This window comes from Musca vetustissima, unplaced genomic scaffold, assembly GCF_032173495.1.
Source record: "Musca vetustissima isolate MV318-11 ecotype Yass unplaced genomic scaffold, APGP_CSIRO_Mvet_v1 utg4710, whole genome shotgun sequence".
Classification (NCBI taxonomy): domain Eukaryota; kingdom Metazoa; phylum Arthropoda; class Insecta; order Diptera; family Muscidae; genus Musca; species Musca vetustissima.
The window spans coordinates 228,770-253,093 of NW_026882587.1; the positions used below are offsets into that span (position 1 = coordinate 228,770).

General features: G+C 35.7%; 5 protein-coding genes across 5 annotated transcripts; 4 read left to right on the top strand and 1 right to left on the bottom strand.

Moving 5' to 3' along the window:
- Positions 1-1,107: 1,107 nt before the first annotated feature.
- Positions 1,108-2,379, top strand: LOC133329109 (protein Exd1 homolog). The gene is made up of 2 exons (XM_061537606.1): positions 1,108-1,974; positions 2,053-2,379. The coding sequence occupies exons 1-2, from the start codon at positions 1,108-1,110 to the stop codon at positions 2,377-2,379; spliced, it is 1,194 nt and encodes a 397-aa protein (XP_061393590.1).
- A 5,693-nt stretch (positions 2,380-8,072) lies between these two features.
- On the top strand, positions 8,073-10,097 carry LOC133329110 (matrix-remodeling-associated protein 7). The gene is made up of 3 exons (XM_061537607.1): positions 8,073-8,208; positions 8,287-8,630; positions 9,980-10,097. Exons 1-3 carry the CDS (start codon positions 8,077-8,079, stop codon positions 10,095-10,097), a joined length of 594 nt encoding a protein of 197 aa, XP_061393591.1. The 5' UTR covers positions 8,073-8,076.
- Positions 10,098-10,946: 849 nt separating this feature from the next.
- LOC133329099 (26S proteasome non-ATPase regulatory subunit 2) lies at positions 10,947-14,079 on the bottom strand. Its single transcript, XM_061537598.1, has 4 exons — positions 13,958-14,079; positions 12,766-13,886; positions 11,872-12,699; positions 10,947-11,808 (listed from the first exon to the last, which is right to left on the bottom strand). The coding sequence occupies exons 2-4, from the start codon at positions 13,849-13,851 to the stop codon at positions 10,981-10,983; spliced, it is 2,742 nt and encodes a 913-aa protein (XP_061393582.1). The 5' UTR covers positions 13,852-13,886; positions 13,958-14,079; the 3' UTR covers positions 10,947-10,980.
- Positions 14,080-17,100: 3,021 nt separating this feature from the next.
- On the top strand, positions 17,101-17,640 carry LOC133329101 (probable prefoldin subunit 6). Its single transcript, XM_061537599.1, has 2 exons — positions 17,101-17,234; positions 17,331-17,640. The coding sequence occupies exons 1-2, from the start codon at positions 17,162-17,164 to the stop codon at positions 17,633-17,635; spliced, it is 378 nt and encodes a 125-aa protein (XP_061393583.1). The 5' UTR covers positions 17,101-17,161; the 3' UTR covers positions 17,636-17,640.
- A 2,576-nt stretch (positions 17,641-20,216) lies between these two features.
- On the top strand, positions 20,217-22,123 carry LOC133329112 (Golgi reassembly-stacking protein 2). The gene is made up of 3 exons (XM_061537608.1): positions 20,217-20,292; positions 20,370-21,739; positions 22,114-22,123. The coding sequence occupies exons 1-3, from the start codon at positions 20,230-20,232 to the stop codon at positions 22,121-22,123; spliced, it is 1,443 nt and encodes a 480-aa protein (XP_061393592.1). The 5' UTR covers positions 20,217-20,229.
- Positions 22,124-24,324: the final 2,201 nt, after the last annotated feature.

A 24,324-nucleotide genomic window follows, 5' to 3' on the forward strand; every position in this document is an offset into this window, starting at 1 on the left:
AGGATATTTAAAAAAATAGAAAATACTGTCTTATTTAAAATGGGTTTAAATATATCGGAAGCAGTATAGTAGGACAATAGCTTTGCTCGATATCTGCGCGCATAGCTAGTACTGATACAAGTATGCTGGTATACTACCCGTGTTGTTATATGGATCTAAGGCATGGGTACTTGCGCAAGCAGATGAGGCAGTTCTTGGAGTGTTTGAGAGAAAAATTCTTCGAAAGTTCTACGAGCCGACCTCCGTCGAATGAACCATGAGCTTTACGATCTATACGCTGACATAGTCAATCGTATCGAGTTTCAGCGACTAAAGTGGATGGCCCAACTCAAAAGGCATATAAAAGCGAGCCTAATGATAGTTCACGCAAAAGGGGAAGGCCACGAATTAGATGGAAAGATAAAGTGGAAGAGAACAATTTGGCACATAGTCTTTCGAATTGGAAAAGCTGCGCGCAAGACCGACGCGCTTGGAAATCTTTTTTATGCTCGGCTTATGGAACGAATGTTCTGTCACAAGCCAGCTAAGTAAGTAGTACTGATGGACACGCTACACCTCTTCAATTGTCCGGCCAAACCCACCCCACTAACACCATTTTCACTGTGGATCCACAGATCGCGACAGTTTTTGAGTTCGAAGCAGAACCCCGATTAAACGCCCGTCTGTTCGGCAATTCTTAAGTGAGTGAGGAGGAAATGAGCGAGTGCCATGGAACTTCTTGACTGACAAGGAGAAGATTTTGCACGCCCTATAAATAAACAAACGACGTAGTTTTTCAGTCTCCTACTCTAATGGATGACTATCTAACGCTGGGGTGTCGTCCTCGTGCCTATCTGTGTATACGGTTTACGGAAAATACGGTACATCTCCAAACCTAACCTACACATATGGCTCCCATCTATTAGGAAAGCCCAATCAGGGATTTTTCATTGAAGAATCGAAAACCTTTCCCTTCCAGATCACAATTCGATCCTACAGGAGGAGGGTTAAGTTATCTTATTTATCTAACAATTATCTTTAAAAATACACTCTCTTTTATTTTTGATAAATATTCAATCTAATATCCAATTTTATATCATTTCCTACAGTTTAGAATCACCGAATAAAATGACATCACCAAATAATATAATCAACAGCCTAAGTCTGGGTCAGACTTTGCTGATCGAAACAAATCGTGAACTATTAATGGGCACCTTAACCTATATCGATATAAAACATTTAATGTTGGAACTGGACAACGCGCGAGATGTGAAAACAAATTTTACATATCAATCACCACAGATGTTGGCATATCAACAAATGAAAAGCATTAAAATTGTTGCCGAAGAATCATCAGTCGACACTTCAAGTGATATAACAACCGAATCGGATGAAATGAAAAATAGCCCCCACATAGAAAAAGAAGAAGAAATTAAATTACCCAGCAAAAATAAAACAAAAGAGCAACGTGATCATTCGGTTAGCAGTAAAGAACAATGTGAGGGTTTTAGTATACAACTCTCAGCATTGGATTTTCAATTGCTGCAAACTCAATACGATTCGCTGGTGTATATAACACAAACAGATCAAAAATATCACAAAGCTGTTGCGGATATTAAATCTCAAACAATTATTGGTTTACTCATCGATCCCCTGGAATGTGCCAGACATCGTAAGACATCATTGATTGCCATCTCCACTGCGAGTTCAATATATTTATTTGATATTTTAAGTTTGGGTAAGATATTCAAAGAGTTGCGTCTAATCCTCGAATCGGCGGAGAGGCCAAGAAAAGTGGTGCACTTTAGCAATCGTATTGTGGATCATTTTAAAAATCGCCACGGCATAGAATTGTCAGGTATATTTGATACATTTGTGGCATATTGTTTGGTAAGCGATGACAAAACCAACAAATCGCTGGAACAGACCATACAACAAGTTTTCAATATTTCCAATGTTTATTTTCATATTGGAGATGGGGAAAAGGATACAAATGTAAGAAGATCTTTAAAGAAATGTTTAAAATGTTTGTAATTATTATTATTTATTTATTTATTTTTTTTTTTTTTGAAGATTACCACAAATGCCTATTGCCGTCCCTTATCTCCCGAATACCGTTTAAGGCTGGCAAAATTGGTTGCCTTTCAACTCAAACTCTATGAACATTTATTACACGAACATATGCTGCGAAATTTCTACAAACAATGTCAGAAATTCTCCCAAACCTTGGCGCACAATGAAGATGATTATGATGTAGCTCAACAGCTGCATACGAAATGTACCACCGGACACGAACATATACAACCTCAGGGTAATTGGAAAGATATTTTAGAAAGTAATTTTGAATTTCAACAAAATAACACTCAAGAAATAACACTCAAGAAAAAAGTAATCAAGTAGTTAAATGCTTCTCTCATATTATTAACTAGAAGAATTTTTACTAGTTTTTAAAAGATTTTTAAAATCTCAAAATTTTAGTAATGACATTTTGAGTTTCAAATTTCAAAGAGAGTATCAATTTATTTTCTTTTCTGTAATATATAATTTATTTAAAGCAAGATAATTAATACTCTTTTAACGCCAAACAACAAATCCCAAAGGATCGTCATAAGGCAGCTTAAATACCTTTGAAATTTTAAAAAAAGTGTATTTTATAAAAAAAAAAGAATATTTATTTTTTTAAAAAGTATGCAGCATGATACAATTAGCAAATTAGTAGCTAATCATTTTATTATATTTTAAAATGAAACAATTTTAACACAAATACGAGAGCTTTTCAACAAAGAATTGAATTATTTGCTTATTTTATTCCCTTTATTAAATACTGAATTATTATGGTTTTGAATATTAAACCCATGAAGAGGGTAAACTGATCATTTATTTTCCCTTTCGAAGAAAAACAAAACAAAAATGTTTTTTTCGAATATCTAACCCATGGTACAATTATACAAGGTAACTGCAAAACTACAACAAATACAATTCAACAACAACCACATTGAAAATTATTATTGTATGTAACACTATAGTGTCAGTCTGATATGTCGAAAAATGTAAACAAAAATACAAAATTTCAATAAATTTTATTTATATTCAAAATGTAATTTTTTTGAATTTTCAGAATAAATTTGAAAAACATGAATGAAAATCTTGCATATTTTTAATTCTATAGCTTCCAGATCATTACTGCAATTGAATCATTGCCATATGTAGAGGTAACTCATACAGAAACCGCTAAAATGGCGTTGAAAATAGGATTTTTTTCATTGGAAAAGGATTTGCTGCTTCACATTTTCCCGTTAGGAAATTGAAGTAAATTGTGAATCAGAGGGCAACGGACTTCTGTTGCGATTTCTTTGATTTGATAATATATAATAGTTAACGCGCGATTAATACTCTTTTTAATTAATTTAACTTTTTAATTAATATAATTGGAAGTCTCATGCCAATTCATGGTTGAAAACCGTTTCAGAAAAAATTAAACGCTGATACTATATGTTTCCATCGTCTGCAGATTTGGGAATATATCAAAAATAAATGTCAAATACTTCACAAAATTGTGTTGTATTTTTTTTCTGGTTCCCTATATATTGTATTATCCTATTATTTATTTCACATATAATGTGTACAAAGTTTTCCTACTGGGTCGTTTTACATAAATCAAAAATGTCATATGAAACTTGAGACGAGTATTACAATACAATCAAATCAGATGTGTATTGTAGTTACCTTGTATAATTGTACCATGATGTAGGGTATATAATTTATTTTGAATATATACATATATTGTCATTTAAGGGGATCCTACCCATTCTCAGTTTCAAAAAATAATAAAAGCGGAAGAGAGATAGAAGAATTTTATAAAGTGCATAGTTGTTGGCTATTTTAGCCATGTCAAAATATTTACAAAGCTAAAAATCTTGTTGGGATCTACTCCGGAGAAGAAAGCTAGAGTGTAAATTTCATATTTTCGATGACTTTTGCTACATAATGATGGAAATCTGCAGAGTATATTTTCAATTATTTCCAGCTCTTCCTCATCCTTACATAAACGGCAATAGTCCACTTCGTTAATTTCCCATTTGGATGGGAACGATCTAATCCTGGCGTGACCGGTTATGATCCCTACAATCATTTTTACCCCTCTTACCATGAGGCAGATAGTTCTTTAAATCTTCTGCTGGCCATCGGTTGGCAGCTTTCTCATCCTCATATAGACGGCAGTATTCCACATCATTAATATATCATTGTGGATAGAGACATCTGATAATGCGATTCACATATGTATATATATGGGCACTTCCGCAAAAAGGTAAACCAAAGTCAAAGAATTTGTTTCTTTATATGAGCTTAAATTCGTAAAGGCAAAAAATACAAAGAAAGACCACATTTGTCATTTTTTCTTCTTGTTCTTAGCATAAGTACTAACTTAAAGACTATAAATCAGAGACTGCAGAAATAAAAACTGCAAAATCAACAATGTCGCGTGAGTTACGTCGCGTGAGTGACCGAGAAAAAACCTTTTGAAAGTGCAATTATAATGCTTGATATCTCTTATGCATGTAAAGAATATAAAAAGTTCAAAATATTAACACAATTCGCAGAGTTTTCCCATTATTAGCAGTGATGTCTAAAGTCATGTATATTTGAAGTCGCGTGAGTGACCGCTCTTTTGTGGCTTTTATCTATATATATAACTCCTTGACTATATCTACTGCCTTCATAATGCTAGAATATCTCCAAATTGCTAGAATATGCCTGTTTTGATAAAAATCGGTCAATATTTAGCGGGTCAAATGTGAAAAATTACAAAAATTGCATTTTATGGTGTATATATTTAATCCTGAAGGACAAGAAGAGTGGTTGACCTTTATGTTGGTACCAATTATATTGTCGTATGTACTCGGACGTATTCATATATTATTTAGTAACCTATTATCATACTGTAGGGCGAAAATATAGCGCTAATCGCTCTGGAATGTTCCATGAGGTTCCAGTTATGGTCAAGGACAACGCCTATAATTTTCGGAAATTATCAGAAAATAATTTTGGGATGAAGTGGACGGAAAACTTAATTTCTTTCTGTATTATCGAGTCGATCTATATGCCACAATTATAAGCCGGACATCACAACCCAATCCACGGTGAAGGGAATCTTGCCAAGTAATTAGAAGGGCATTACTGAATATTAGTAATATTCGTAAAATATGCCAGAGATGTAGTTGACTCTAATCGGACAAGATGGTGCAAATATCACGAAATATTACCCAGGCTCGGAATAAACATCCGCAGACAGTTATAGTTCCGTGGTACTTCTGTAGGATATAGTATGGTCGGCCCCACCCGACTATACTGCTCCGCTCACTGTTTTTTTTATTTCTGTCAACATTATACACACATTGAAATTTCCCTTCAGAATATGTATAAATAACTCGGGAAATAATCGGCAAAAAACTTTAGAAATCTCAGAAAGAAATGTGATATCAGAGACCTCGGCAACAATTGTTAGCTGCGGGTTTTTCGCTTTACTTCTCCTCCAACTAGTCCACTTTCTATTTAGTATAGAAGGCCCTTTGTGCTAGTGTTCTCGTTTATGAAATAACTTGAATTGAATTGAGAAGGTATATAACCATATATCATGCTTAGACAAAATCTAAAAATCTTAAAAAAACGTGTTCAGTTTCAATAAGTTGATATTTTGTGCAGGCCCACTAAGACTTGATTATTCGTTTGATAATTGAAACACTTGTTAGTTAAGTGTAAATTTTATTTTTCAGCCCGTGGGCGTATTATACTTTTTACATTGTGTCCTTCTTGTGAGCCGTCCGAAGATGAACTGGGACTAGCTGGGTTTTTTTGTACTCAAACATTTGATTCTCATTAGTTCCGCTCCAGAACCTAAAAGATTCTACTAATTTTTTCTATTCTACTAAGTTTTCCAACTTTTTTACTCGAAAAACGTTCCTGAACCCACAAAACTAGTAAAATGATCTACCAAATTGAAGAGAATACAAAACAAAATGGCTTTCTCTTTGTAAACTTTGTACTCGAGAAATTTGACCGAGTAAAAATGGTAAACAGGAATGCCTACTTCTGATTGGCAGTTGTGTCATGCTGAAGCCTTAATAATATTACAAAATGAATTAACTAAAAATCATATACAAATTAATTGATTTATAAATTTTAAAATTTAGTAAACATGGATTATCATTTATTTTTTTAGCTTCTCCTTTAATTCTTGTATTAACAATATTTTTTGTTTATTATTATTTATGTTTAAATCTGATATGTATTGAATGCAATTTATTGATAATACTACTTTTTAATAATTACTGAAGAAAAGACTGTATCATTAAATGATTTATTACTATAAAATTATTATTTAATGAATTTTAATTTAGTTTTATAATTTGAAATATTTTATTGTTAATTTAAAATGTTTATATGACAACAAAATATTGTTTTATCATATACCTATTAAAAAATGATACAATAAATAAATAAAAAAACGAACAATGAACTGAACACAAAAAATGTCATTTCTTGATTTCAAACTTCGTCAGCCAGAGGTATTTAATGTCATGTCTGCGTTCGACATTCCTGCAAATTTAATACGGCTATGCAGGATAGTGGCACAAGTTCAGCAGTTAAAGTCGGAAAGGACCTCTCGGAGCCCTTCAATACCGAATGAGGATTCAGACAAGGTGACAGTTTGTCGTGTGACCTATTTAACATCCTGCTGGAAAAGGTCAAACAAGATGCCAATGTGAACAGAAATGACACTCTGTACACCAAACAGCATATGTTACTTGCCTACGCCGGCGACATCGACATAATGGATCGAACATTGCGAGTGGTAACAGCCACCTTTTGACGAATTGAGAAGGAGTCTGCCAAAGTGAGTCTGGCAGTAAATGGCGAGAAAGTCAAGCTGATGGTATCAACGCGCAAGACGTCCAGTAGTCTCGGACCAACTGTGGAACTTGTAAACGACAGTTTCGAGGTAGTGAAGGATTTTATCGCCATAAATAAAACTAATAACATTAGCTTTGAAATCCGGAGGAGAATAGTGTTGGCCAACAGATGCTGCTATGGTGTGTGTAAGCAACTTAAAAGCCACAAAGCCACCTCTCGACAGACCAAACTCACAGTCTACAAGACGCCTATATTACACGTGCTGTAGTATGGATCTAAAGCATTGTTACTTGCGCAAGCAGATTAGGCAGTGTTTGAAAAAACTTCTTTGGAAGATCTATGGACCGATCTGCGTCGATGCTGAATATCGTCGTCGAAGGAACCATCTATCTATTCTCGGACATCGACATAGTCAGACGGTTCGGACTGCAACGTCTACGTTGGTTAGGTCATATTGTGAGAATGGAAGAGGATTAACCCACTCAAAAGGCATATAAAAGCGAGCCAGAAGGAAGCGAGGGAAGGCCACGAATCCGATGGAAAGATCAAGTAGAAGACAACATCTCGGAACAAGGGCTCCCAAATTGGATGAGATGCGCACAAGACCGACGAGCCTGGAGACAGTTAGACATAATTGAAGGGGCGCCCTCCATAATATCTGAAATGGTCGTTAGAAATTTCCAAGACTACATCATTCGGCATAGGCTACCTTTATTCCAAGGCTACATATTGGTTTAGGATTTTTTTAAGGCATGAGAGGATCCGAGCGGATCATTGGAGGCCAGTATCTCATGAAAACTTGACGCATTTTTACCTTAAATTTTGATTTTAGTACAAAAATGTGCACTTCGTAATCTTCTAATTTAAAAACGAAAATCTCCAAAAAAACTATTTTTGATTATTCGACTATTATTATTCTCCCTTAAATAAATAGAACAAGTTTTATTGTTCGTTTGTCTTTTTATTATATTTCATGATTTATTTTATAAAAAAATTTTTTAAATTTTTAAATAAAATTTGCTCAAATTAAAAAACAAAAGAAAAAGGTCTGCAAATAGTTCCGAAGGTTCCATTCATGGAATAATACAGTTGAACTAGTTCATTGCTAAACGACAACAACTGGAGAAGTTAGCTGACACTTTAACTTTGTTTTGGAGTAAAATATAAGTAATCTTTTTTCGAAAAATGTATGATTATGCTGCTTCCGATTCAATTTTAAGCGGTGTATCCAATATTTATTTGGTAAGCATTGCAACAGCCCTTTTAGCGGTTATTATTGCCCTGTACTTTAGCAATTTACTCAAGGAAGATGAAAATGTAAGTAAACAAATGATGTTGGCATATAGCCAAAACCCGATACCTATACTATCCTAATTGATTTTGTTTACCTTCCAGGGTATAGTTGTCCAAAGTGCTAGTAGTAGCTATCATGAAGGTGATGATATAGAAGATGAATATTTGTCCAAGGAATCACAAATGGAAAAACTTTTATATACCAACAATGATGAACGTTATATGGAAACCTATTCGGCTGATGAAATGAGCAGTGATGAATATGATGATGAAGATTTGGAATATTTTAAACGTAATTATGGAACATCGACAGAAACGAATACCGATGATGAGATCGATGTTGATCATGATATACATAAGGACGGGTTGGTTAGTAAAATAAAATCGAATCGTGTTAAGGAATTGGAGGCCAACCTGACAAGGGATCAATTAGAGGAAGAGAGAAGGTATGCTAACATCAACCTGAGATATTTTATAAAAAAATCAATTCAACACGACTGAATTAGATTTTCTCAAGGATTTAGGTTTCCTATAGAAAATCTTCAATTCAGCCGGGCTTTGATAGGCAAATTTCAATTCAGTCTACGTTATCTATAGGAAATTTTTAATTAAGCCCCTTCAAAAGCTAGTATAGACTTCACCCATAAAAGTTATAAATCCCAGATGAGCCCCTAACCTCAAACTTAGAAATTTTATAAAAAATAAATTTTGCTCATCTTATTTAGATTTTCTTTAAGAAATTTGTAATTATCGTGGCTGAATTTGATTTTCTGCAGGAAAAAATCAATTTACGCCGGTTAAATAAGATTTCATACAGAAAAACTTCAATTTAGCCAGGCAGAACTAGGTTTTCTATTGTAAAGCTTTAATATAGCCTGCCTAAATTGGGATTCCTATAAGAAAACTGCATAAGATTTTCTAAAGAAAAACTTCAATTCTGCCCGGTTGAATTAGGTTTCATATAGGAAAACTTCAATTAAGCCCGGCTGAATTAGGTTTCCTGTAGGAAAACCTTAATTCCGCTCGGCTGAATTAGTTTTCTTATGAGAAAACTTCAATTTAGCCCCGCTGAATTAGGTTTCCTATTGGAAAACTTCAATTCTGCGTGGCTGAATTAGATTTCCTGTAAGAAAATTTCAATTCTGTTCTGCTGAATTAGATTTCCTTTAGGCAAACTTCAAATCCGCTCGGCTGAATTAGATTTCCTATAGGAAAACTTCAATTCTGCCCGGCTGAACTAGATTTCCAATAAGAAAAATTTAATTCTGCACGGCTGAATTTGGTATCCTATGGGAAAAACTTTAATTCTGCTTGTCTGAATTAGGTTTCATATGAGAAAAAATCAATTCTGCCCGGCTGCTCTAGAAAAACTTCAATTATGTACGGCTGAATTATGGTTTTTATAGTAAAACTAAAATTAAGCCCAGCTGATTTAGGTTTTCTATATGAAAACTTTAATTCTGTATAAGGTTTCCTATGGGAAAACTTCAATTCTGGCTGGCTGAATTCGCTTTCCTATAGGAAAGTCTTTAATTCTGCTTGGCTGAATTAGGTTTCCTGTAGGAAAACCTTTATTCTGCTTGGCTGAATTAGGGCTCTTTTTAGAAAATATTAATTTGGCGGTTTAAATTAGGGTTTGTCTAGGGAAAAAATCGCAAAAATGTAATCGAAAATAAAAATTATATGACAGATGGGCAATTTAACATAAACTAAAGTCATCTCAATAGAGAATTAAGATTTTTTTAATTGCTACTCAAGGTTTTATCTCTAACATTATTTTCTTACCTTTTTCCAGAATTGAAAGAGAACAACTGGCTGCAATATTTGAGCTGCTGAAAAAACAAGAAGCCGAATTGAATATGAAAGAAATAGACGAGAGCGAATTAAATGCCCAATTAAGTCTATATCGTTAAAAGAAACCATGTCCGCACAAAATCACACAAAGTCCAAAGAAAAGTACTATAAGAAAATGAACATAAACCACCTTACAGTTTTTAGACCATTTTAGACATAATGTTATAGCAGTGTTCTATTTTTTATAACAGCGTACTATTTTAGATTAAGAAGTACCTTAACAGATTGTTGTGTAAAATAAATACGATGTACATTAGGGTGGCCTCAAAACAAATCTATCTCTTGAAAATGATAAAAAAAATGTCAACGATTTTTTTAGTTTAATTTAATGTTAATTCAGTGATATTAGATAAATGTATGAATGTGTTATTAGTTTAGAATTGTTTAGTCATTTAACAATATTGTTGCAAACTAAAAAAAAAAAAAAAACGTTGAAAATAAAATTTTAGAAGAACCAAAGTTTTATTTGTATAGGGTCTTTTATGGGGTTTCAAATCGTGTTCTATTAATTTGGAGATGATTGAATTAAAAAAAATGGATTGAAAATGGAAGAAATTTGAAATGAAATCAGAATTCTATACTTTTTTAATAAATATCATTCGATTTTGTATTTATATCCCCTTAAATATGTTCCTTATAATTTCCTCCATTTCAAATAAACGACTAAAATTGTTTGATCATTTTAAAAAATGTTTATTTTAATGTCCTTTTCTCTGTTATCTAGCAAAGGACTCACTCGACTTAACTGTAGCATTGTGGGCTGGCTATTCACAAGACCACTTAAATATTGTAATGCATTAAGCCTTCAGAAAATCGAAAAATTATTATTAAAAATTGTAGAAGAAAAGCACAATACAATTATTTTTTCTTTTAATAATTAGTACAAATACATTTTGTTAATTTCCATATTTTTGTTTTTTTTTTTTAATTATAACTGCACTCTTATTTAACATAATTGGGATTTTTCTTAAGTATAACGAAACCTTCCATTATTGGTGTCAGGGCGATATATTCCTCTGTAGCCAATTCGGCACGTTCACCCATTGCCAAGAGTACAGGTGTGGTGTGTGTTTGGAAACCGGTAATTGTTTTCGGTTTGCCAGCCTGTCCCACCACATCGATGGCCATACCGACACGTACGGGTACTTGCAATTGATTAAGATCTTCATCGAAGGTAACTAACATGCGAGCCTGCATGGCGGGCACCAAAGTGTAGAGCAGGTAATGTGAACGTCCCAAAATGAGATTTTTAACATCGAGCAGCGACACCAATGTAGCCATGAGACCAGCCACTGCCATGGGATTCATTAGCTGGCGGTCACTGTGATATGGACTGAGGGTCAGAGTACCCTTACCCAAATGTGTTAAACTTTGGGCAATGCGTACCATAAACAAATTGCTGGGATCCTTGGAGTGATATTGGGCCAATTGACGCAACATGGCGGCCAAACGGGCATTATTGGTGCCAGCACCAACAAGACCCATAGCGAAAATTGCATTGTGGGCAACTTCAGCATCGCTGTCATGTGAGAATTTACTCAGTGTATCCAAAATGTTAAGCTTAGGATTGGAGGCAGATATCAAACCCAAGGCCAGGGGTACAGCACGTCGTATACAGGGTTCACAGTAACGCAACAAATTGCCAAAGGAACGGAAGGCCATTTCGGCGCCAATATCTTCACCCATGGCAATCAAGGCAATACCCAAAACAGCAATGGATTGGGTGGCAGAGAGATCCTTTTCTTTCTCCTTCTCCTTTTCGGCCTTTTCCTAAAAGAAAGCAAATTTAATTAGCCATATTTTCTAAATCTCCTTCCACTCTCTAAACATTACCTTTTCCTTATTGTTCTTATCCTTCTTATTCTTGTCTTCATTTTCACTGTTGCTTGAGGTCTCATAATGATCCGAGCAAATATGCAACAATTGTTGAATTTTCAAAACATTGCCGGTACCAGCATAGGCGCAAATATCAACCATGGTCATGGCCATGGATCTGTAGGGTTCCTCAACAACCTCCAAAGTTAACATAACCGCCTCCGTGGCCTTTTGACGTCCCAGATAGAGTAGGCCCAAACCCAAGAACAAGAAACGGGCAAAGGTATCCTTTAAATCGGATTTTGTTAAGAACATAATGGTTTGTAAAAGAATCTCTGTGATCTCCGCATTGCAGGAGCCAACACCAATCAAGCCCAAGGACAGAGCAGTAATACCCATTATTTCCACACTTGGTGTTTGTGAGAAAACAGTCTTTAATGTATCGATGACAATGGAACGATTTGAACCGGCATAGGCAATACCCAGACCAAGGATAGCTCCAATACGCATGGAAGTGTTCTGATTGTGAATATAATCAGAGAGCAAAGCATGGGCAGGATCGACTTCATTGCGGATGCCACAATTGACAATACCACAGGCCAGCAGGGCACCAGATTTAATATAATCCTCAGTGGAGTATAAATATTTGTCAATCATGGTCAGACCACCATCAACATCCCACAACAGAATCAGACCCAATGAGGCTGTGGCCGACAACATGCCATGTTCTTTGTTCTTGTACAGCCATTTGTTGCCATCTTCGGAGAGGAGTTTGTCAACACCAAAACCGGCATTGACGAAACCATTTACAAAACTGGCAGCTAGATTTTGTTTGGCAGAATCGACCTAAGGTAATAGAAAAATCAAATTTCAGTATTTATGTTTTTACGGAAAATTAGCAATAAATGTTACCTGGATAGAAGCAAACCGTGTCCTGGCATTATCTAAGTGAGATTTGTAAATATCTTCAGGGGTCTTGGGTTCCATGATATCCAATTCACGAGCCAAATTCAAAAAGTGTTTATTCAAATTGGCATTGGACATTATTTCCATTAAATCATCATAGTCGGGGAATGATTCATCCAGTTCCAAACAAACTTGTTGACGTGCCAACATAAATGCCAATTGTTTTTGTACAGCAGCATCCTTGGTTTCCTTAAAGATTTCCGTAATCTTATCCATATCGTTTAGCATCAATGCCAAACGCATAGCCTGGGTGTATTGATTAAATTTCCTCGACAATTGTAAAGCCGTTTCCAAGATAATTGTATTATCTGGCTCGGGAACATAGGGATAGCATGATTGCAGATATAAGCAGACCCTTGGATATGCTGACTCATCTACATAATCTTGCAATAAATGCAAATGATCGATTTCAATGAGTAAATCACATGCATCGGCCTCAGCATTGTGTTCCATATTATAGGGTATGATTTGTTTTACCAACTCAATCAGTTGTGACCGAAACTCCCCTGAGGTGTCCAAATAATGGGCAGCAATTTCACCCGACAAATGGCGAACATATTCATGACCCCATTCACCGATCTTTTGTGATCGGTCACACAAGAAACGATAAGCCAAACAATCTTTACCGCTACCCATTGTCATGGATAGAACGGAAATAATATCGGCACACAAATAGCGGGTCTTCTCGTCGGGCATCTGCTTGTACAGAGTTTTCATGGTCTCATAGTGAGGCCGCATGAATTTCAATGGCTTTGGTACCGATGTCATTGATGTGGTGGAGGCTCTTATCAATTTTGCCATCATTTCCAGCGCAGGCATATACAATTTAGTATCCGGCTCCTGTAGGCGCTGCACCAACATATCCAATTCCTCCTGCAGCTGTTGATCTTCATCGGACAATTCCTGTTCTTTTTCATCTTTGCTGGGATCTTTCTTGTCCGTAGCTGCCGCCGATTTGGGATTGTCATCCTTCTTTTCATTTGTGCTAACAGCAGTGGGTTTCTTTTCGGCTTTTGCGGCTTCGCTTGGCATTTTGATAGATTATCTCGACTGATGTTCTTGAATATCTGTCGATTGTTGGAAAAGTAAAGATTGAACAAATCTATTGATGATTATTGTGAAAAGACAAAGAAATTACCTTTAATTTTTCAATTACAAATTGTAATTGTATTGCAAAAATTCGCGTTTCTTTCAACAATTACAGTGCAAGTTTTCGTTTGTCAGAAATGTTTGGTGTTGCCAGCCTCAAATGTTTGGCAGTAAATTTGCTGAGTCGCAAACAGTGTTGTATCGGTATTGCAATGTAGAAAGGGATAGCAATACATACACAGGGGAAACTGTCTAAATCTACACAGAGCAAAATTCAAATTTATTCAAAATTCGTTCTTCAAGAACCTGAATACCTAATATGGGCCGTTAACGTTATATGGGGAGGCTAAATAAATGTGCAAAAATTTCGAAGAAGTTTTTTCTTCTACAATCACTCGAATTGCCTAATAATAATCACTTCGGTTTTATAATGACACTAGGACAAAAACATGAAACTGTATTTTCTGTCAACACATGTTTAAACTCGAAAAATATGGAATGACAAATTATAGGTCAGAAAATACGGCTGAAACGTTCAAAATATGAGCAAGTGAAAAAAAACGTAAAGTTCGGCCGGGTCTAACTTTGGATACCCTCACCATATATTGACATATACATGCATTGAAAATATAGGTAACATACCAACAAGTGGACATATACCTATAATTCTACATGTAAACCATTATATACACCAAATATAAATTTCAGCAATGATGATTTTTCCTAAAATCTGAATACCCCAAAACGTGGACTGATACTTATAACGCATGGTAGAGTATTCAAATTCTCAAACTACTGCAATTTAGATTTGCAAAATTATGTGAGGCTATGTCAAAAGAGGGACCAATATTGATTACATAGTATAGGAATTAGCGAATATTTGAGGTTATAATTATATGAGGGCTATGCCTAATTAATGACCGATAAATGTCAATTTCTATATATATTTTTGTTTTGTATCTTCAATTCTTTCCTTCAAGAGGTATGGGCAAGATACTTAAATACTGGCCGATATACTTAATTATCGTCAAGTTCGAGTTTTTTATCTCAATATCCTTAGAAGGCCAAATGATTACAAGATCGTAAAAGTAGCGACTAGAGAAGAACCCCAAAATACTGAAAATGGGGAAATGGGATCTATCGATCTATCTCAATTCGTTTAGAAGCTGGTGTTATTATAACAGACGCCATGCTGGACCTGAAATGTTATAATAGGTCTATATCACCACCAATGGTACAATTATAAAAAGGTTACAAGAAAGTCCAGCTGATTGAATCAACAATAGGCGCCATCCATTCCAATGAATTTGGAAGCACCAATTTACCATCGACCGACATGGAGATGATTCTATAATCTGCGGTAAGATTGACGACCTCACGTCCACATCATCCCCATAGCGTCATCCTCTTCGGGATACTCTTTTGGCTAAGACGTCAAGAGTCGGTTTTCTCAAATAGGTAGGAAAGACATCAGACCTAGGAATTGGTTACTGAAGGTCGCTAATTCTGCTCTAACATTGAGAGCGGTAACAGCCACCTTTGAACAAATTAAGAAGAAGTCTGCCAAAGTGGGTCTGGCAGTAAACGGCGAGAAGACCAAGCTGATGGTATGAACACGCAAGACGTCCAGTAGACTCGGACCAACTGTGAAACTTGAAACATACCATGGTACCGCCATATATAAAACTAATGACATCAGTTTTGAAATTCGGAGAAGGATAGTGTTGGCCAACAGATGCTACCCGTAATGTTATATGGATCTGAAGCATGGGTACTTAGCAAGCAGATGAGGCAGCTCTTGGAGAGTTTGAGAGAAAAGATCGATGGGCCGAAAGATCGATGGGCCGAAAGATCGATGGGCCGATCTGCGTATGGTGAATATCGCCGTCGAATGAGTCATGAGTTGTACCAGCTATTCTCGGAAATCGAGAATGGATGAAGATGCCGCAGACCAAAAGGCATATAAAAGCGAACCAGCTGATGGTTCACGCAGAAGGGGAAGGCCGCGAATAAGTTGGAAAGATCAAGTGGAAGACAACATTGCCGAATATGGTTTTTCAAATTTGAAAAACTGCGCAAAAAACCGACGCGCCTAAGCTTAAGACTCGGATTATGAAACGAAAGTTCTGTCACAAGTCAGCTAAGTAAGTAAGTAATACTGCTCTTTGATCTTGGGATCATTGGCACCTCCTAGACTCTCCCCCAAATCCCACTGAATGTCCAGAAAAGAATATCAAAATACAGGATTTAATGGTGCAAATCATATATCGAAAAACTATAAATTTTAAACATGCAGAGAGAGCAAAATGTGGGGTTCAGTTACTAACATAAAAACAGCTTTCATATGAAGATTTTTTAAGCCAATATTTTGAGATAAAAAACCCTTTTAATCGAAAACTATTAATTCTGTAATAAATTTTTAAATATTCACGATTTAAAAAATCGATGTAGTAATTACAATCCTCATCTTTATTTTAAGCTGTTATATTATTTTTTAATGCTGGGTTTGATGCTAAGTTTGTAAATTATGTTTTTTTTTTGTTGCAATGCCTGTTGATGAGCTATTTCTGCTCGGCAAACCGAGTAGTTATTTAGACTGCTAGCAGAGTTTATGTCATTTTTTCTCTTTACTTTCACTTTTTATCCTTTTGGTTATTTGTGATAAGTAAATGTTGAATTTAATTTTCTTGTTCTTGCATATATAGATTTAATTTAAATTTTTTTATTGTTGTTATAAGTATATTCTGTCGATTGTCAATTTCTTAAATGTGGTCTTCGGACTTTGGAATTGTTAAATAAATAAATAATAATAAAAAATAATAAAAAAATGTAAATTATTAACCATCTAGATCCCACACATGTATGATCAGAATCCGTTGTTGACCGGCCACTTGCTTAAGTTTCCCTCCATATCGAAAAAGTTTATCGCGTGGATGTCTGGTCACCTCTGATTTCTTTGAAAACAAATATATTATGGTAATCCGCATCCTATACTAGACTTTTCCCAAATTGTTTAATGTAAACATAACTTAATTAAATAATAGCAGTTTTTCTAACATTAATTTCTTTCAGTGTATCATATGTTCTGTAGGCGGCGGAACAGATGATGATTCACAGAAATATTACTCCACATTATTACAACTGTGTTTGTCCAAAAAACACTCAATTCTCTTCGGAGGAATTTTTTGTAGCAAAGCATCTGCTTTATATTTTATAAAAAATCAATTAGAATACCTAAAAGTCACACAACACAATGGATAAAAACAGTGCTGCCTTGGTAAAGAAACTACAATCCGAATTGGAAGTCTATCAAAACTTGCAAAAAAGTATGTATTCCTAACGAGAGGTTTTCCATGCTATGGTACACCTCCAAACTAACTTAACCACAAAATACTAATGTTTGTGTGTCTGTATTCCTTCAGCATGCATGAAATTGGTTAAACAACGTACACTGCTGGAAAGCCAATTGAATGAGAACAAATGTGTCTTGGACGAATTGAATCTTTTGGGCCCCGACAATAAAGTCTACAAATTATATGGACCGGTGTTGGTAAAACAAGAGCTCGAGGAATCTCGTCAAAATGTTGGTAAACGTATTGAATACATTTCCAAAGAATTGAAGAGCTCCACCGACACTCTGGAAAGTATGGAAAAGGATATGGCTAAACATCGGGAATCTGTGCAAAAGTTGCAACAACAATATCAAGTAGCTTTGGCCATGAAATAAATTGAATGTGTGTTGCTGCTGCATTCAAACCACCACCAGTCTGTATTTAAAATAAGCTACACATATAATTGGCAAATGTGAAAAAATGTTTAAAAAATAAAATAAACAAAAATATTTAATGTATTAATTGCTCAAATGAAATAATTTTTGATTACTGCAATAGCTCTTTTATGTCTATAGAAGGTATTTTGTCTGTAAGGTCTATAGAAGATATTCTATTTTCTTATAGCGGAGAGGTTTACATTAGAATAGTGATTTTGTGTTGCCTTCTTACACTAGCAGTTTAAAATTAATTCGATTACCTACATTAAAAAGTAGACGTATTGTGTTGAACACTATGATGGTACCAAAAATATAAAATGATTATATACCCTTTGATTTCCTAATTTCACCTATTAGAAAAAATTTTCCTTTTCGATCTGGTATATATTATGTGTACGCGATCCCTACGAAAGGAGAGGTCGCCCCCTCCGTTGGCAGGGAAGGGAAAGTGAGGCGTAGGAACGTTCGAATAAAAAAAATCTAACGGAAATAAGTTTTGGAATATCAACTCTTACATTTAAATTTTCGAAAATCTGTCTAAGGCAAATAAAGAGGATTCCGTATAGAAGTTCTTTTGGTCTTATACATTTAAATATATTTTAATTTTACATTTGTCAATCGCTTTAAACATTTCTAATATTTGTCAGAAAGTTAAAGTACATATCTACTTGAAATTTATTCAGGTACTTGGTCATATAATATTGATAAAATAGAAAAAATATTCAGAAAAATAATACGATATGTGTACTCTTTGCATCTACATGATTATGTTAGTGCAATTGAGTATACTTTCCAATTTCCAAAACTACATCCATATTCTACACTCCAACAGTAACCGTATTTCCAAAATTCAGTGTTCAAGCTCTATCGGTTCACCCAAATCCAAATTTGGTACCATTTAATACTCAATAGTATGAATTTCCGAAACTTCCTACATAACCCCATTCCTATCGCACAACAATGATCCTAACTCCCACCTCTATCGGTCCACCAAAAATTCAAATTGTACCAAATTTAGTACTCATTAGTGTCAATTTCCATACCCAAGTCCATGGTACAATTATAAAAGGTAACAGCAAGTCCCAGCTGATTTGATTTACATCCATACCAATTCGAAATTGTTCAAGTATTCATTTTACACTTTACCCAAATCAAAATTGTACCAATTATAGTACGACTTAGTTTTGTACACATAAGTAAAAATATTCCAAAACGACTTACATATTCTAATCCTACACTGCGACGGAAATGTGATTTCAAAATTTCTGCTCCATCAGTTTCTTCAAACTCAAATTATACCACATTTAGTACTGTTAGAACGTTTCGTATAAACTTCTAAAACCACCTCTTTTTATCGACCTTACTTCTCAACATTTTTTTTAATACTTTTCGGATACTTATAGTTTGAATTTCCAAAAAACCCTTTGGTATATATATCCTGCATTATATCAATGACCCTCAATCCAAATATCAGAGTTCTAGCTCTAATTGTTCGCCAAATACAAATGATACCATATTTAGTACTTTTCGTAACGTTCTAGTACGAATTTACAAAAACCCTGCCTTATCTGTCACCTTTGGACCAAGAGTGACCCTCACCCAAATTTATTCGCAGAAATTAGTCGATATACTTCCATGTTATGACATTTAAAGGTTCCACCCTATTTTCGGTATGTTGTAGATTCTAACCGATACTTTAACCTAAAAGTCAGCAATTTGCTAATTTCGGGTAGGAAATACCTTCTGGTCGATAATCTACAATGTAGGACTATGTTATTGATATAGCCCCCAATTCAAGGGTCCTGACTTTAACTGAAGGTGTGTATATTTGATCGCCCGGATCAAACTTGAGAATATATATACAGTTTATCAATTTCTTTTCCAGTAAAAACTATTCAGTATCTTTGAATATTGGCATCCGAATTGAGCCAAGAAAGACAAGGGGCCTTTTTGGTCTAATTTGACCCAGATTTTAATACAGTTCCTATATACAAAAAAATGCTACTCCTGTTTGATCATCTAAAAAAGTTTATCTGGTTGAAATTAGGTGTACCAAAGATCCGCAGTCATATTGACCCTAAATCCGTCAGATTTCATGTTAAGGTTTCTACGGGTTCTTTATACGTTTTATCAAAGGGGGATCTTTTCCTGACCTATCTAATTTCCTCAAGAATTAGTAGAGTCATTTTTAATGATTTCAAATTCAGATATTGCTCTAATGGACGATACCCAATTCTTTATTTTATTATGGGTTTTAAAACGATGATTAAGAGTATGCCCTGCATATAATACTAATCGTGGTGTAGGGCATAAAAAAGTCGCTTCCACCCGCCTATGACCCCTTCCACAGAGGTTTTTTATTTGTCGTACGATAAATCGTAACTGCATTTGCATGAAATCACTGACACTTTCCATTCACTGTACAGTGACGACACATCTGACAGGGAGTGACAGAGTTAGAATTATTTGCTTATTTTTCTGATAGTGCCACATCAGATCATCTTAATTTCTGGAATCTTGAGAAGAAACGAAAAAACGTCGATTAATTTGAAATGGGATCAGGACACAGTGTCGAAATTCCTGGTGGTGGTACCGAGGGATATCATGTACTAAAGGTAATTATAATTTCACATATACTCAATATAATTGGATACTATTTCGTATTTGTATTTTTCTCCAACATTCACATAAGGTTCAAGATAACTCACCCGGTCAGAAAGCTGGTCTTGAGGCATTTTTCGACTTTATTATTGCCATTGCTGGCACTAGACTGGATCAGGATAATGATATGCTGAAAGAGTTGTTAAAACAAAATGTTGATAAGCCGGTCAAACTGGTGGTATACTCAAGTAAAACTCAAAGTGTTCGTGAACTGACACTGACCCCTAGCACGGGCTGGGGTGGCCAAGGCTTGTTGGGGGTAAGCATACGTTTCTGTTCGTTTGAGGGTGCCAACGAACATGTTTGGCATATTTTGGAAGTGTATCCAGACTCCCCAGCCCAGTTGGCTGGTCTGCGGGCCTATTCAGATTATGTCATTGGTGCCGATGCTATTCGTCATGAAAATGACGACTTGTTTACATTGATAATGACACATGAACAACAGCCGCTCAAGATGTATGTTTACAATATCGATGATGATGCCTGTCGCGAGGTAACCATTAAACCCAATTCGAATTGGGGTGGAGAGGGAGCTTTGGGATGTGGTATTGGTTACGGGTATCTTCATCGTATACCATTACAAGCTGGAAATCCTGGTACGGTTGCTCAGCCACCTAAGAGCATTCCTACAGCAGCACCAACAATTCCAGCATCTGTTACCACACCTGTAATACCGGCTACGGCGACCACCACTGTTATTGCTCCTACATTGCCATATGTGCCTCCATTGAGCAATACATTTGCCAGTACATCGGCTGCAACAACAACATCTACAACTCAGCAGCAGCAGCAGACACAACAACAACAGCAAAGTGTGTTCAAACAATACTTTAATCCCGATGATAATACACCTGAATTGATAACCACTCCTGAAGACTCGACTCGTGGCAATACTAACGAAAATGCCCAAACAACGACAACAACAGATACACAAAAGGAACAACCTGAAAAGGTGGCAGAAACAGCGGCTCCTGAAATAACTGTACCACCAGTTGTTGTGCCATCACCAGAACCTGTGCAAGTTTCGTCGCCTTCTCAACCAACTGTTCCAGTTCCAGCCCCAGCAACAACATTACCACCCCCAACGAATTTATACATACCCGGAGTAATCGAGGCACCCACAACTAGCAACATACAACTCCCATACCCACAAGCTACGGCTCCTCAACAACAACCACCACAAATGCCGACTAATATGGCTATTCCACAGAATACGATACCCATGTACACTACTGGTCAACAACAACAACAATATATGTCGTCTCCAGCTGCACTATCATATCCAGCAGCTCAAACTGTTGCCAGCTATCCCCAAATACAACCATCAATGGGTGGTCTTTATCCAACACAACCAACACCTATGCCTCCACAAATGGCTGCATATCTTCAACATCAGCAGCAGCAACATTTACAACAGCATCAGCAACAACAACATTCACCTCTAGCACCCATTATGACACCATCAGCAGTACCAACTTCTGTTTCTAATCTACCCCCACCACCACCTACATCCGCTTCGACAGCATTTAATAATTAAGTTCTTAGTGATATAAATTTAAATAATTTTTTTGTTGTTTCTACATTTTTTCTTTCTTTTACGATTCAATATTATTGTTTGCTCTTATATGTATGTATGTCTCATTGCCTATTTCCTCTACTTAGATTTTGGATTCATTAGTCTACTACAACTTGTAGTTGATATACCTAGTATATGTATGTGGAGGAAAATAGAGTTATCTCCGTTTATTTTTAACTCTCTCTCTCTATGTTTCCAGTTTACCATGATATTTCATCGGCTTGGTATACTATCTGGACTGAAAAAGAAAATATATTAAATCTTTTTCATGTAATAACAAAGAATAACATGCAATATTCAAAAATAAAATTTTATAATTTATATAAACCTAAAAATAAATAAATAAATATATGGCTATCGTTATACAAAAAAAAAAAATGAAATGATTTATTAAAATTTTGTTATTCCAATAATTGGTTTCAAAATATTTTTTTAAGTTTTATTTCTCATATTTTTAAGAGCTTAGCTAAGTCAAAATTAACACGTCACTTTTTAACCGAAGTTAAGTGTTGTTTTTATTGCTCATATTGTTTATTATTTTAACAAGTATAGCGTTTCAGAATGAATTTTGAATATCCTGCACCATACTGTGGTATAAATTTCATATTTATGTGAATTAGTTTCAAACATACTAGTCTCCTTTATATCTTTGGGGTTATATTTAGAAGCAAAATCTCAAAGTTGGCTCATGGATAAATCCTCTTGAAATTGGTGAAGATAGGTTAAAATATAAATATAACAAACTTAAATATTTTTGTGGGACGGTATGTTAGAGAAATGAGCGAAATACTATGCAGTAGATAGTTTGCCAGACTACAAATAAATGTGACTGGGGCTTAAATCCCAGCAAAGGAAGAAAAATATTATCAAATATTCTTCGCATACTTGTAAAAAGAGGCTTACATTCCCCTCCAGATAAAATGTACCCAAAGTCTCCTGACATTATAATTACCGACCTCTTGATAGCGCCACCTAGAGGAAAATGGCAACACAAAATAAGCAAGGACACCAATCACGGTGCCAAATACAATGAGTTATTCTTCCAATGCTACGATAGATGGCAGCCCCACCGCCTAAAATAAGCTGCCAATGACCAGTTAGTCATAGCGCCAGGGGAAAATGCAATACAAAAGGACCACAACCACGGCGCCAAACGCAATGAAACATTGTTTCTACGACAGAGCAATAGGGCTGCTACAACAACAACATTGTTTCTATGCAGCCATAGATGTCGGTTCCACCACATAGAATAAGCTGCCGATGACCAGTCAGTCATAGCGCCACTCAGAGGAAAATGCAATACAAAAGGACCCTAACCAAGGTGCCAAATACAGTGAGGCATTGTTTCTATGCACCGATAGATGTCGGTCGCACCACCTAGAATAAGCTGCCTATGACCAGTCAGTTATAGCGCCACCCAGAGGAAAATGCAATACAAAAGAACCACAACCACTGCGCCAAACACAATGTGACATTGTTTCTATGTAACGATAGATGGCAGCCCCCACCTAGACCGCAGACCAGTCAGAAAAGAAAAATATATGGAGAGATCTATGGGAGCAGAAAAAGAGGGGATAGAGAGAGATGAGTATCTAACAAGAAAGTATGAGAGAGTATCGTTGGCTATAGAGTTCGGACAGAAAATATATTACGTGCCAAGGTTGCACTTTCCCAACCACTTTAGACTTCTAATGATGCTGTAGATTACAGTATCCGATAAAGATGACATAGGTGTGGTTTGATTAAGCCATCAATTGCTCGATCTGTAGATTGGGATCCTCGTCTAGTTAATTCGTCTGCTCATTCATTTTCCATAATATCACAAAACTGTTATACACATGAAGACGGCCTCTGATTTGATGTAACAGGATTTAATGGCTTAAAGAGCCTTGAACTTGACTATACACAAAAATATAGCTAGCGGTTCAATGTACCTTCTTCTTCCATCTTCGATCCATCTGTATACAAAGCCAGACCGTCCAGAGGAGGGTTACTCCGTTTCCAGTCGTCTCTACTAGGAATAACGACATCTACATCGTCAAATCTGAGAACTGGTGATTTATAGTCGCTTAGTTTTACGCGTTGGTCCAATGTCATAGCTGGTTCGTTCAAGTTTAAACCATGCCCAAAGGTACAACTTTGCCAAAGATTTTGTTCAGGCAGCCTTAGGGCTGACACTTAATGCTGAGACCCAGAGGCTTTAAGTTCAGTATTGACCTTGGAAATGGGGCCAGGACCTTTACAAGAAGTCTATGTCAAAACATTGACCTTGGAAAAAGATTGTTAAAAAATCCACTCCTATAAAACTGATGGTTGTTGGGGAAAATATTAAGTGGAGTAGAGTAGCACATAGTCCCCCTGCCCTTACTTAATCACAATGTTATTAATTAAAATTTATATTGCACCTGCT

Bases quoted from the DNA above. Each gene is read 5' to 3' on its own strand.
- LOC133329099 (XM_061537598.1), bottom strand. From the start codon at position 13,851: ATGCCAAGCGAAGCCGCAAAAGCCGAAAAGAAACCCACTGCTGTTAGC. The intron at 12,700-12,765 runs GTAACATTTATT...CTATTACCTTAG, and splicing joins CACGGTTTGCTTCTATCCAG to GTCGATTCTGCCAAACAAAA. The intron at 11,809-11,871 runs GTAATGTTTAGA...GCTTTCTTTTAG, and splicing joins ATAAGAACAATAAGGAAAAG to GAAAAGGCCGAAAAGGAGAA.
- LOC133329101 (XM_061537599.1), top strand. From the start codon at position 17,162: ATGGATAAAAACAGTGCTGCCTTGGTAAAGAAACTACAATCCGAATTG. The intron at 17,235-17,330 runs GTATGTATTCCT...GTATTCCTTCAG, and splicing joins CTATCAAAACTTGCAAAAAA to CATGCATGAAATTGGTTAAA.
- LOC133329110 (XM_061537607.1), top strand. From the start codon at position 8,077: ATGTATGATTATGCTGCTTCCGATTCAATTTTAAGCGGTGTATCCAAT. The intron at 8,209-8,286 runs GTAAGTAAACAA...TTTACCTTCCAG, and splicing joins TACTCAAGGAAGATGAAAAT to GGTATAGTTGTCCAAAGTGC. The intron at 8,631-9,979 runs GTATGCTAACAT...ACCTTTTTCCAG, and splicing joins CAATTAGAGGAAGAGAGAAG to AATTGAAAGAGAACAACTGG.
- LOC133329112 (XM_061537608.1), top strand. From the start codon at position 20,230: ATGGGATCAGGACACAGTGTCGAAATTCCTGGTGGTGGTACCGAGGGA. The intron at 20,293-20,369 runs GTAATTATAATT...CATTCACATAAG, and splicing joins AGGGATATCATGTACTAAAG to GTTCAAGATAACTCACCCGG.
- LOC133329109 (XM_061537606.1), top strand. From the start codon at position 1,108: ATGACATCACCAAATAATATAATCAACAGCCTAAGTCTGGGTCAGACT. The intron at 1,975-2,052 runs GTAAGAAGATCT...TTTTTTTTGAAG, and splicing joins ATGGGGAAAAGGATACAAAT to ATTACCACAAATGCCTATTG.